At 45.1% G+C, this 14,057-nt stretch overlaps 1 protein-coding gene and 1 long non-coding RNA gene across 2 annotated transcripts in view; one reads left to right on the forward strand and one right to left on the reverse strand.

The window, feature by feature from the left end:
* The window catches only part of LOC118374266 (PR domain zinc finger protein 1-like), a 29,499-nt gene extending 15,669 nt beyond the window's left edge, over positions 1-13,830 (forward strand). Inside the window, exons 3-7 of the mRNA XM_052471299.1 lie at positions 4,220-4,339; positions 5,746-5,998; positions 7,904-8,937; positions 11,540-11,668; positions 12,101-13,830. Of these exons, the coding sequence (XP_052327259.1) occupies positions 4,220-4,339; positions 5,746-5,998; positions 7,904-8,937; positions 11,540-11,668; positions 12,101-12,415 (1,851 nt within the window). The 3' untranslated portion in view covers positions 12,416-13,830. The remainder of the gene's footprint in view (positions 1-4,219; positions 4,340-5,745; positions 5,999-7,903; positions 8,938-11,539; positions 11,669-12,100) is intronic.
* The window catches only part of LOC127909476 (uncharacterized), a 43,663-nt gene that overhangs the window by 15,429 nt on the left and 14,177 nt on the right, over positions 1-14,057 (reverse strand). The window lies entirely within an intron of this gene.

Raw genomic sequence — 14,057 nt, forward strand, 5'->3', positions numbered from 1 at the left:
AAAAAGTGAAGGGGTCTGAATACTTTCCGAATGCACTGTATTATACAGCATACATATAGCGCTGTATCTATCTTCAAAGGAGACAGTATGAGTCAGCAATTACCATGACTATAGGTCCTCTAGGGTTTAGTGCCGTTGGTTTCCCGATATGATAGGGGTGTGTCCAACAACACCCTATCCCTTCATCCCCGCCCCGGAGGCTAGAGACAGAGGGGGTAAGTTTCACAAGTAACACCTTCAGGAGCGAGAACAAGAGTTGTGTTCTGATTAACTCATTAAATATTTACGGTGTGAAAGAGGACAGCTTTCCTTTTCACACTCTCAAAGTGAATGCCAGTTGTCATTGAGAAACTCTTTTCATAAAAGCTTCCTCTAACCTGTGTTTTTCTACTGGCTTGGCTTTATATGTGCTGAAATGGTGGGAACGTCTACTGGCTTGGCTTTATATGTGCTGAAATGGTGGGAACGTCTACTGGCTTGGCTTACTTTATAAGTGCTGAAATGGTGGGAACGTCTACTGGCTTAGCTTTATATGTGCTGAAATGGTGGGAACGTCTACTGTCTATATGTGCTGGGTGGGAACGTGGCTGAAATAACTTTATTTATATGTGCTGAAATGGTGGGAACGTCTACTGGCTTGGCTTACTTTATATGTGGGAACGTCTACTGGCTTGCCTTACTTTATATGTGCTGAAATGGTGGGAACGTCTACTGGCTTGCCTTACTTTATATGTGCTGAAATGGTGGGAACGTCTACTGGCTTGGCTTACTTTATATGTGCTGAAATGGTGGGAACGTCTACTGGCTTGGCTTACTTTATATGTGCTGAAATGGTGGGAACGTCTACTGGCTTGGCTTACTTTATATGTGCTGAAATGGTGGGAACGTCTACTGGCTTGGCTTACTTTATATGTGCTGAAATGGTGGGAACGTCTACGGCTTGCTACTGGCTGAAATGGCTTACTTTATATATGTGCTGAAATGGTGGGAACGTCTACTGGCTTGGCTTACTTTATATGTGCTGAAATGGTGGGAACGTCTACTGGCTTGAAATGTGCTGAAATGGTGGGAACGTCTACTGGCTTGCCTTACTTTATATGTGCTGAAATGGTGGGAACGTCTACTGGCTTGCCTTACTTTATATGTGCTGAAATGGTGGGAACGTCTACTGGCTTGCCTTACTTTATATGTGCTGAAATGGTGGGAACGTCTACTGGCTTGCCTTACTTTATATGTGCTGAAATGGTGGGAACGTCTACTGGCTTGGCTTACTTTATATGTGCTGAAATGGTGGGAACGTCTACTGGCTTGGCTTACTTTATATGTGCTGAAATGGTGGGAACGTCTTGGCTTACTGGCTTGGTGGGAACTTACTTTATATTTATATGTGCTGAAATGGTGGGAACGTCTACTGGCTTGGCTTACTTTATATGTGCTGAAATGGTGGGAACGTCTACTGGCTTGGCTTACTTTATATGTGCTGAAATGGTGGGAACGTCTACTGGCTTGGCTTACTTTATATGTGCTGAAATGGTGGGAACGTCTACTGGCTTGGCTTACTTTATATGTGCTGAAATGGTGGGAACGTCTACTGGCTTGGCTTACTTTATATGTGCTGAAATGGTGGGAACGTCTACTGGCTTGGCTTACTTTATATGTGCTGAAATGGTGGGAACGTCTACTGCCTTGGCTTACTTTATATGTGCTGAAATGGTGGGAACGTCTACTGGCTTGGCTTACTTTATATGTGCTGAAATGGTGGGAACGTCTACTGGCTTGGCTTACTTTATATGTGCTGAAATGGTGGGAACGTCTTCACACTTCACACAGTTTGGATGAGATGATTGAGTTACGTGTACAGTGCATTTGGAAAGTATTCAGATCCCTTCCCTTTTTTACATTTTGTTACGTTACAGGGTTATTCTAAAATGGATTAAATGACTTGTTCCCCCCATCAATCTATACACAATAGCATAATGACAAAGCAAAAATATTTTTTGTTTAAAAAAAAAAAAAATCACATTTAATTAAAAAAAAAAATACTGAAATACCTTTATTTACATAAGTATTAAAACCCTTCGCTATGAGACTCAGGTGCATCCTGTTTGCATTGATCATCCATGAGATGTTTCTATATCTTGACTGGAGTCCACCTGTTGTAAATCTGATTTAGTGGACCTGATTTGAAAAGGTACACACCAAGAGCCTGATGGTTACTCTGACAGAGCTCCAGAGTTCCTCGGAGGAGATGGGAGAACCTTTCAGAAAGACAACCATCTCTGCAGCACACCACCAATCAGGCCTTTATGGTAGAATGGCCTGACGGAAGCCACTCCTCAGTTAAAGGCACATGACAGCCTGCTTGTAGTTTGCCAAAAGGCACCTAAAGGACTTTCAGACCATGAGAAACAAGATTCTCTAGTCTGATAAAACCATAATGGAACTATTTGGCCTGAATGCCAAGTGTCACGTCTGGAAGAATCATGGCACCATCCCTAAGGTGAAGCATGGTGGTGGCAGCATCATCCTGTGGGGATGTTTTTCAGCGGCAGGGACTGGGAGGCTAGTCTGGATCGATGCAAAGAGGAACAGAGCAAAGTACAGAGAGATCCTTGATGAAAACCTGGTCCAGAGCACTCATGACCTCAGACTGAGGTGAAGGTACACCTTCCAACAGGACAATGACCCTAAGCACACAGCCAAGACAATGCAGGAGTGACTTAGGGACAAATCTCTGAATGTCCTTGAGTGGCCCAGCCAGATCCCAGACTTGAACCAGAATTAACATCTCTGGAGAAATCTGAAAATAGCTGTGCAGCGACGCTCTCCATCCAACCTGACAGAGCTTGAGAGGATCTGCAAAGAAGAATGGGAGAAACTCCCCAAATACCGGTGTGCCAAGTTTGTAGCGTCATACCCAAGAAGACTTGAGGTTGCAATCACTGCCAAAGGTACTTCAACAAAGTACTGAGTAAAGGGTCTGAATACTTATGTAAATGTGATATTTCAGTTTTTTATTTTTCTGAAAACCTGTTTTTGCTTTGTCATTATGAGGTATTGTGTGTAGATTGATTAAGGGTACAGAGACTACATTATTGCATCGATTGTAGAATAAGGCTGTAACGTAGTAAATGTCTTAAAGTAATGGAATGTCATTTCTCTTTGCTTATTTGGGCTGTTTTTGCCATAATATGGACTTGTTCATTAACCAAATAGGGCTATTTTCTGTATACCACCCCTACCTTGTCACAACACAACTGATTGGCTCAAACGTATTAAGAAGGAAAGAAATTCCACAAATGTTAACAAGGCACACCTGTTAATTGAAATGCATTCTAGGTGACTACCTCATGAAGCTGGTTGAGATAATGCCAAGAGTGTGCAAAGCTGTCATCAAGGCAAAGGGTGGCTACTTTGAAGAATCTCAATTTTGAAATATAGTCAGGAAGTTAATGCTTGGTTGCAAATGGGTCTTCCAAATGGACAATGACCCCAAGCATACTTCGAAAGTTGTGGCAAAATGGCTTAAGGACAACAAAGTCAAGGTATTGAAGTGGCCATCACAAAGCTCTGACCTCAATCCTATAGAACATTTATGGGCAGAACTGAAAAAGTGTGTGTGAGCAAGGAGGTCTACAAACCTGACCCAGTTACACCAGCTCTGTCAGGAGGAATGGGACAAAATTCACCCAACGTATTGTGGGAAGCTTGTGGAATGCTACCCAAAACAGTTGACCCAAGTTAAACAATTTAAAGGAAATGCTACCAAATACTAATTGGGAACACACTGGGAATGTGATGAAAGAAATTAAATCTTAAATAAATTATTCTCTACTATTAATCTGACATCTTAAAATAATGTGGTGATCCTAACTGACCGAAGATGGAATTTTTACTATGATTAAATGTCAGGAATTGTGAAACTGAGTTTAAATGTATTTGGCTAAGGTGTATGTAAACTTCCAACTTCAACTGTATATACATTTGTGTGTTATTGTTAGTTTAGTCTGTATGAAACATTTACAATAACATGTTTGAAAGAAAGGAAACAGTTTCCTAGTGTGTGGCTAGTTAGCTGGAACTACCATATATCTGACATGACAGTCAGAGGCTGTATCCAAGAGAATCTTACTCTAAGTATTCTCAATGGGCATTCGCTTTGTCATCTTATCTTCTGAATGGTCCATTGTTTGATGATGTTATTTCCTGTGTGGTACAGGTGCTTGGGGTGACCAGTCGGGAACTCATTCCGAAGGGGACGCGGTTCGGCCCTCTGGTTGGCCAGAGCTACACCAATGACACGGTGCCCAAAGATGCTAACAGGAATTACTTCTGGAGGGTAAATGAGGGGCATTGTGGGAAACCATTTTGGTCATATCCTGTTAAATTCTAAAAAGGGGGAGGGGGCAACAATTGGCACTTGTGGTCTCACATCCTGTGTAATATCTGTTTGTGTGTGTTTCTATGCCAGCCGCGTGTCATTTTTAAAATTTCCTGCAAAGACTGTGTATGATAATGTGTGTTTGCTCATTGGTGAGAAGGCAGCATGAGGTCACACACACAGCTGTTTAGTTTCACTGACACCGTGGTTCTCCTCTCTCTGCTCCTCTCTCCGCTACTTTCGGCAGTGCCATGGTCTCACTGCCGGGAAACACATACTGTAGCACACACACAAACAAACACACTGACTAAGCAAGGAAGTGGCTTAGGGTCTGCGAGCCACGACTTCCACTTGCAAATAACACAGCTAACGGGCGTAGGCCTGCAAACAGCATAGTCATGATGACAGACCTACAGATACAGTCCCGACACAACATCTAAACAACGGAGCCACAACACAGACATGACATCAACATAGATGACCTAGACACTAAAGTCATGAGACAATCTGCAAATAACACGGCTTCCGGACAAAGAGCAGCAGACAAAGTGATGTAAAGAGCTTAGCAGAGAAAGTGATGTAAAGAGCTTAGCAGAGAAAGTGATGTAAAGAGCTTAGCAGAGAAAGTGATGTAAAGAGCTTAGCAGAGAAAGTGATGTAAAGCGCTTAGCAGAGAAAGTGATGTAAAGAGCTTAGCAGAGAAAGTGATGTAAAGCGCTTAGCAGAGAAAGTGATGTAAAGAGCTTAGCAGAGAAAGTGATGTAAAGAGCTTAGCAGAGAAAGTGATGTAAAGAGCTTAGCAGAGAAAGTGATGTAAAGAGCTTAGCAGAGAAAGTGGGAAAGGGTGATAGAGCAGAAAAGCAGAGATCCAACTGAATGTAGTCTGAGAGGGACTATTGTAAGAAAACACTGTCATCGGTCGTTGTGTCAATTCGCCCGACTGTTTTGCTCTCCAGGAATGTGTAGTCATTTAGGTGCGCTGTATGGGAACATAGGTCTGATTGAAGTTAGAGTGGTATAACTTTGCACAGTCGATTGTGAGCGGACTCGAGTAGAGTCATCGTACTGTCATTCCAGTCGATGATCAATGTCAAAAACAAAACCCACAGAATAAGCCCACCCCCACCCAAAACCCACAGATTAACCCCCCCCCACCACCACCCCAAACCCACAGATTAACCCTACCCCCACCACCACCCAAAACCCACAGATTAACCTCACCCCACCACCACCCAAAACCCACAGATTAAGCCCACCCCACCCCACCACCACCACCCAAAATATATATATATATATATATATATATATATATATATATATATATATATATATATATATATATATATATCTTTCTCTCTGTCCAGGTGTTTTCAGAGGGTCGGTTACATCACATCCTGGATGGCTTGGATGAGGAGAAGAGTAACTGGATGCGCTACGTCAACCCAGCCCGTTGTCACGGAGACCAGAATCTGGCGGCGTGCCAGACTGGCATGGCCATCTACTTCTACACAGTGAGAGCCGTACCGCCGGGCCAAGAGCTGCTTGTGTGGTACTGCCTGGAGTTAGCCAACCGCCTCAACTACACACCCCCAGGAGAGCTCGCCACAGAGAGAATTGGTACGTTTTGTAATGCAGAGGTCTGAAACTTGTGGCACAGCAGCTATCTCCAGCGCACAAACTGCTGTTTTGTGGCCCCCTCGACAAATATCAGATTCATATTGGAATGAAGCCTGCTACTAATGCACTTAATACATTTTACTGCTAGGCCAGGCTAACAGATCCAATCCCATTTCATCCAATCCAATAAGGCATGGGACAATGTGGAATCTCTGATACTTGTATTCACTGTGGTGAGTGGAGGAGAGAGAAAATCAATTTGATCAATGAGTGTTCGGAACAACGGAGCAATTCCTAGAGTTTCCTAGAGCTTTGGGTGGATATTCAAAGTGGGTGGATATTCAAAGCCGAAAGCGCTGTCAAAGGTCCAGGCGCCTGACACAATCTTTGTGTGGGTGTTTAACCAGTAATAAAAGTCACACCCACAGGCCTTTGTGAAGGAGGGAGACAAAGAAAGGAGAGAAGATCTAGCTCCATGTGTCACCAAGAGGAGTTTTGTCTCTTCGTAAGGCGAGACCAATTTCAGGTCTCAAAGCAAGGTTTCAGTTTCCTTTTTTCCAATGCACACATACACATACATACTCTCTCTTTCCCTCTCACACGCACACACACTCTCATTCACACACACACACACACAAACAAGGCTTCTGTGTGTGAGTGTGTGAGTGTGTGTGAGTGAGAGAGAGAGTGTGTCTGTGTTGGGGGTGTTTGTGAGAGAGAGAGTGTGTGTGAGTGTGTGTGTGTGTGTGTTGTGTGTGTGTTGTGTGTGTGTGTGTGTGTGTGTGTGTGTGTGTGTGTGTGTGTGTGTGTGTGTGTGTGTGTGTGTGTGTGTGTGTGTGTGTGTGTGTGTGTGTGTGTGTGTGTGTGTGTGTGTGTGTGTGTGTGTGTGTTGGATGGGTGTGTGGTGTGTTGTGATGTCTGTCTGTCTGTATGTCTGATTTAACTAAGAGTTACTGTATATAACACTGAATTCACTGAATTCAACTAAGAGTTACTGTATATAACACTGAATTCAACTAAGAGTTACTGTATATAACGCTCTGAATTCATTTAACTGATATCAAAAAGAATCAAGACTCCATTTGACTAGGTTGGGATGTGACTGTGTAAAGCCCCTTCACCAGCCAACACACACAGCTCTGCTAGCTGGAACTTGTCTCCTATAACCACTCTCTCCCTCCCTCAGCTTAATCTGGGCCCTGATCAGCCGACTAATGTTTCACCTTCAGTATCAGCTTCCATAGAACGCCCGGATAGGTCTGTTAGTGAGAAGCAGATGATCTTAACAGCTGACTGACATAGGTCTGAGATCTGAGACGAGTTCATAAAAAGTAGAAAACAACTGGTTGAACTGGAGTTATTTCCTCTTTTAGAGTGGAGTGAGTGGCTGAGAACTAGAGAAGTGATGTCATAGATAGGGGCACAGTGTACATGGTCTCACACTGAAGGTATGTGTGTCAGGTGGTGTATCTGTGGCGATGGGTTCCACTGTAAAAAGGGAGTGACACTGACTCATAAACAATGGGTTCTACTGTAAAAAGAGAGTGACACTGACTCATAAACAATGGGTTCTACTGTAAAAAGAGAGTGACACAGACTCATAAACAATGGGTTCTACTGTAAAAAGAGAGTGACACTGACTCATAAACAATGGGTTCTACTGTAAAAAGAGAGTGACACAGACTCATAAACAATGGGTTCTACTCTACAAAGAGAGAGACACAGACTCATAAACAATGGGTTCTACTGTAAAAAGAGAGAGACTGCAACTTGCGATTGTGTCATGTGCATCCCATGTGTAGAACAGTTGACTAAACTCATCAAGCTGCAAATGATAGTTTCAAGGTACTTTCGTGCAGCAACATTTTACCCTAAGTATGTGTGTGTGTCTTTTTTGTCCCACAGAGCACAACCAGGTTTGCGGGAAGAGGGGGTACAGCATGTCCGAAATCCTGAGGAAGGAGCCCACCAAGCCCCATTCCACTTGCCCCCTACTCCCCGAATCCACACTGTCCCCAACCTGTAGCCCTGTCCTACCCCTCAGCCCCCGTTTGGTCTTCCCCAGCTACCCACCTATCCTATACTGTGCCCCCCCCATCCCCAGAAGAACCCTGGACAACAGCCCTGTCACCCCCCACATGCACTTTCCTGTCAATCCTACCCCGGGTGTCTCCATCACACCCAAACATTACCCAGAGTCCTCAGTGCCAGGCCAGATGTACCTCAGTCAACGGTGCAGTCCCTACCGCATACCTCACTATCCACTTGGCCTTAACAGCATACGACCTCACACATACCCCCTGTGCAGTGACAGACTAGCTCCACATATACCACTTCCACTTCACATGCTGCCCTTTGAGGGGTACCCGCACTTCCTGCACCCATCAGCCAATGGACACAAAGAGCTCCCGGTTTCACTGTCCACTACACACAAAGACCTCTCACTAACCAATGGCAGCAGAGATATGCCCTTTGCACTGACAAAAAAACACGTAATTTGTTTGACGACCAGGGGGCGCAAACATCTTGGTGACCTTATGCCCTCACCAAAACAATACCTCAAAAACCTCACTGTGACACCAACAGACAACATCATGGACTCTAAACATGCCCCTGCCAGCAGCACCTTCGATAACCAGCCTCTACCAGCCACGTCCAGGGCCTCATCCATGGCTTCATCCCCTCTCGCACCCAGGGGAGGCTCACCGCCGGCAGGCCTGGCTGCCTCCTCTGACGACCTCCCCTCCAAGCCCACATCCGCCCTGCTGAGTTCCAGCCACAGTGCAGAGGAAGGGGCAGGAGACCTGCGGAAGGCCAGACGTGGTAGACGGGTCATCGGGTACAAGACCCTGTCCTACCCCCTCACCAGGAAGAACGGGAAGATCCGGTACGAGTGCAACGTCTGCAGCAAGATCTTCGGGCAGCTGTCCAACCTCAAGGTCAGTCAGTCCTCCGTTAAATAACTGTCCAACCTCAAGGTCAGTCAGTCCCCCGTTAAATAACTGTCCAACCTCAAGGTCAGTCAGTCCCCCGTTAAATAACTGTCCAACCTCAAGGTCAGTCAGTCCCCCGTTAAATAACTGTCCAACCTCAAGGTCAGTCAGTCCCCCGTTAAATAACTGTCTAACCTCAAGGTCAGTCAGTCCCCCGTTCAAAAACTGTCTAACCTCAAGGTCAGTCAGTCCCCTGTTAAATAACTGTCCAACCTCAAGGTCAGTCAGTCCCCCGTTCAAAAACTGTCCAACGCCAAGGTCAGTCAGTCCCCTCAAGTTCAAAAACTGTCTAACCTCAAGGTCAGTCAGTCCCCTGTTAAATAACTGTCCAACCTCAAGGTCAGTCAGTCCCCCGTTCAAAAACTGTCCAACGCCAAGGTCAGTCAGTCCCCCGTTAAATAACTGTCTAACCTCAAGGTCAGTCAGTCCCCCGTTAAATAACTGTCCAACCTCAAGGTCAGTCAGTCCCCCGTTAAATAACTGTCCAACCCCAAGGTCAGTCAGTCCCCCGTTCAAAAACTGTCCAACCCCAAGGTCAGTCAGTCCCCCGTTAAATAACTGTCCAACCTCAAGGTCAGTCAGTCCCCCGTTAAATAACTGTCCAACCCCAAGGTCAGTCAGTCCCCCGTTCAAAAACTGTCTAACCCCAAGGTCAGTCAGTCCCCCGTTAAATAACTGTCTAACCTCAAGGTCAGTCAGTCCCCCGTTAAATAACTGTCCAACCTCAAGGTCAGTCAGTCCCCTGTTAAATAACTGTCCAACCTCAAGGTCAGTCAGTCCCCCGTTAAATAACTGTCCAACCCCAAGGTCAGTCAGTCCCCCGTTAAATAACTGTCCAACCCCAAATAACTGTCTAACCTCAGGTCAGTCCCCCGTTAGTCCCCAAGGTCAGTTAAATAACTGTCTAACCTCAAGGTCAGTCAGTCCCCCGTTCAAAAACTGTCTAACCTCAAGGTCAGTCAGTCCCCCGTTAAATAACTGTCTAACCTCAAGGTCAGTCAGTCCCCCGTTAAATAACTGTCCAACCTCAAGGTCAGTCAGTCCCCCGTTAAATAACTGTCCAACCTCAAGGTCAGTCAGTCCCCCGTTAAATAACTGTCTAACCTCAAGGTCAGTCAGTCCCCTGTTAAATAACTGTCTAACCTCAAGGTCAGTCAGTCCCCCGTTAAATAACTGTCTAACCTCAAGGTCAGTCAGTCCCCTGTTAAATAACTGTCTAACCTCAAGGTCAGCCAGTCCCCTGTTAAATAACTGTCTAACCTCAAGGTCAGTCAGTCCCCCGTTAAATAACTGTCTAACCTCAAGGTCAGTCAGTCCCCCGTTAAATAACTGTCTAACCTCAAGGTCAGTCAGTCCCCCGTTAAATAACTGTCCAACCTCAAGGTCAGTCAGTCCCCGTTAAATAACTGTCCAACCTCAAGGTCAGTCAGTCCCCCAAAACAGTCAGTTAAATAACTGTCTAACCTCAAGGTCAGCCAGTCCCCTATTAAATAACTGTCTAACCTCAAGGTCAGCCAGTCCCCTATTAAATAACTGTCTAACCTCAAGGTCAGCCAGTCCCCTTATTAAATAACTGTCTAACCTCAAGGTCAGCCAGTCCCCTATTAAATAACTGTCCAACCTCAAGGTCAGCCAGTCCCCTATTAAATAACTGTCTAACCTCAAGGTCAGCCAGTCCCCTATTAAATAACTGTCTAACCTCAAGGTCAGCCAGTCCCCTATTAAATAACTGTCTAACCTCAAGGTCAGCCAGTCCCCTATTAAATAACTGTCTAACCTCAAGGTCAGCCAGTCCCCTATTAAATAACTGTCTAACCTCAAGGTCAGCCAGTCCCCTCCCCCGTTAAATAACTGTTAAATAACGGTCTAACCTCAAGGTCAGCCAGTCCCCTATTAAATAACTGTCTAACCTCAAGGTCAGCCAGTCCCCTATTAAATAACGGTCTAACCTCAAGGTCAGCCAGTCCCCTATTAAATAACTGTCTAACCTCAAGGTCAGCCAGTCCCCTATTAAATAACTGTCTAACCTCAAGGTCAGCCAGTCCCCCGTTAAATAACGGTCCCCCGTAACCCCAAGGTCAGTCAGTCCCCCGTTAAATAACTGTCCAACCTCAAGGTCAGTCAGTACCCCGTTAAATAAGCTGTCTAACCTCAAGGTCAGTCAGTCCCCCGTTAAATAACTGTCCAACCTCAAGGTCAGTCAGTCCCCCGTTAAATAACGGTCTAACCTCAAGGTCAGCCAGTCCCCTATTAAATAGCCAATATCGGAGATTACAAGTACATTATGTCTAGATGATAGTTTATGTTGATAGGACATCATGATTTAAATAGATTTGTTTATAGAATAGTTTGTGGTCATATGCACATCCTTAAAAAGCTAAGATGCGGGGGCAATTAAGTATGCATGAAAATAACAGAATGGCCCGCACACTTTTCATGAAATAGATTTGTCTCATCCTGTGTTTTTGTCTTTCCGCTTCTTTTATGTTATTTTTAATTCTATCATTCTATGTTTCTTCCTCCTTGCTATTCTGTTGCCTTTCTCCAGGTTCACCTACGTGTCCACAGTGGAGAGCGACCCTTTAGGTGTCACACCTGCACGAAGGACTTCACCCAGCTGGCCCACCTCCAGAAACACTTCCTGGTTCACACTGGGGAGAAGCCACATGAGTGCCAGGTACAGAAGGCTGAGATCTGATTATCTGCTTATCTAGAATATCTCTGTGCCTGTCGGTCTGTTTATCTGGGATATCTATTTATCTATCTGTCTGTGTCTGTCTGTTTATCTAGAATATCTGTCTGTCTGTCTTTCTGCCTGTCTGTCTGTCTGTTTCTGTCTGTCCCACAGAATCACTATGCCATACGCCCCAAAACGCCCATGAGACTACAAATCTGTCTGTCTCTACAGTGTATGTCTTTCTGCCTGTCTGTTTCTGTCTGTCCCACAGCGTCACTATGCCATACCCCCCAAAATGCCCATGAGACGACAAAACATTGCTTAATCAAGCCTCTTTTCCAACATTAGCAAGTATGAAATCTTTGCCTTTACGTCAACTAACATTTTAACCTCTCTCATTGCTTTGTGCTCCATCTTTTTCCCTCACTCCAGGTGTGCCGCAAGCGCTTCAGTAGCACCAGCAATCTGAAGACCCACCTGCGTCTCCACTCAGGCGAGAGGCCCTACAAGTGCAAGCTGTGCAGCGGCCCGATTCACCCCAACATGTTCACCTTAAGCTCCACAAGCGCCTGCACACTGTCGAGCGCCCACACCGGTGCCCACTCTGTCCACGCTCCTAACTCCACCACTGCCTCCTCCAGGTGCACCTCCAGGGCTTCTGCCCCGCTGGCTCCACCCTCTCAGGCTCCGCCCCCTCAGCTGAAGAGCTTCACTGCATCAACACCGAGATGGAACAGTTCGAGCTGAGAAAGGCGGCAGAACGCTGAAAGAAGATGGTGATGGAGGCCGGAGAAATGGAACACCTACATCAGAGTCTTACTGCAAGAGATGACAACCTCCAGCCACCAAGCGAGCGCTGATAAGAATGTGTTGTTCCTGGAGATTGGTTTCTACGAAGCAGCAGCAGCAGCAGCAAGGTAGTCCTCGGTCGCAGCCTCCCTCTGCATGCTGGCCATATCAAACCTGAGTCGGTCATATGATATATCAAACCACTAACACCCTTTCACACTACTGAGCCTAGACATCCCAAGCCCAGCTGTACTTCACTGGCCTGATTGATAATTCATCCACATTATTTCCTGGAAACATATACTGGAAAGGACAATGTGAAAAATAAATACCCGGCAAAGTACAGCTTGGTCGAAAGTTATAGTGTGGAAAGGGTACAAGAGACAGCTACCTATAATCCATCATGCTGACAGTGGCTGATAGTGACCTTGACTGTTGGAAGCAAGGCTTTGTCTCCATGACAGAGGTCTTTCCTCTCAAGGCTATGGGAAGAAGTGGGACAACCATGAGAACCTTATTGTGAGAGCATATAAACATGAGACTTGTATTGTACCTATTAAATCCTCAGCCTTATTATTAATTTAAGCAGCTTATTGTAACCTGAGGAAGCCAGAAAGACAGGGAGATTTGTGATCAAATGTTTATAACAGGGTTCTATTTACTACCATCTGCTTTTGTACTACTTGACGATGTGGAGTAATAACAGAAATGAGACAATTCATGTCTTACTTTAAATTTGTATGTGTTTATTCACTTTTTCTGTGTGTGAGTTGATTTACTGAATTGATTTTATGAGTTGATTTAATGTGCCACAAAGGAAGTTGTTATCTTGATGAATTCTCCTTCCTACTGCAGTCGCCCACATTGTGTTTCAGAGCTCTGGTAATGAATGACAAGTCGCTGATACATACTCACATGTACGGTAGCTCTCTCTCTCGCTCTCTCTCACACATACACACACACACACACACTTCAGAAAATCTGCTTTTTAAATCAAAACTAAGTATTACCGATGTGTGATCAGAATCAGATGTTGGTCAGGATTCAGAGGTTGAAATGAGATAAGCGTGTGTGTGTGTGTTAAGTGTGTCCGTCCATGTATTCTCTCTCAAATGTGTCACTTCCAGTTGCCAGCAGCAGTTGAACTCATACATACGGGAAACTGTTCACACATGAGATGCTCCTCACTTTCGATCACATACACAACCACCCACTCTTTATGTCCCACACACTACTATTGAGACCAATGTGCTGACTCCCCAGAGATGTGGATGATGAAACTGAAACACATGCGTAAATGATTCATTTAGTTTCCTGCAACAATCCAGTAAATTGTTAAACAGGGTATCGATTTAGACCACAACTTATTCAAAGTCCTGTCCCCACCATTTCCCCTTTCACTCAAGGATACATTCTCTCTCTCACACACACACACACACACACACACACACACACACACACACACACACACACACACACACACACACACACACACACACACACACACACACACACACACACACACACACACACACACACACACACACACACACAACTGGCAGCTTCATTAAATAGTACCCAAGACACCATGCTCCAAATA

The sequence above is a fragment of the Oncorhynchus keta genome, chromosome 19 (genome assembly GCF_023373465.1).
Source record: "Oncorhynchus keta strain PuntledgeMale-10-30-2019 chromosome 19, Oket_V2, whole genome shotgun sequence".
Taxonomy (NCBI): domain Eukaryota; kingdom Metazoa; phylum Chordata; class Actinopteri; order Salmoniformes; family Salmonidae; genus Oncorhynchus; species Oncorhynchus keta.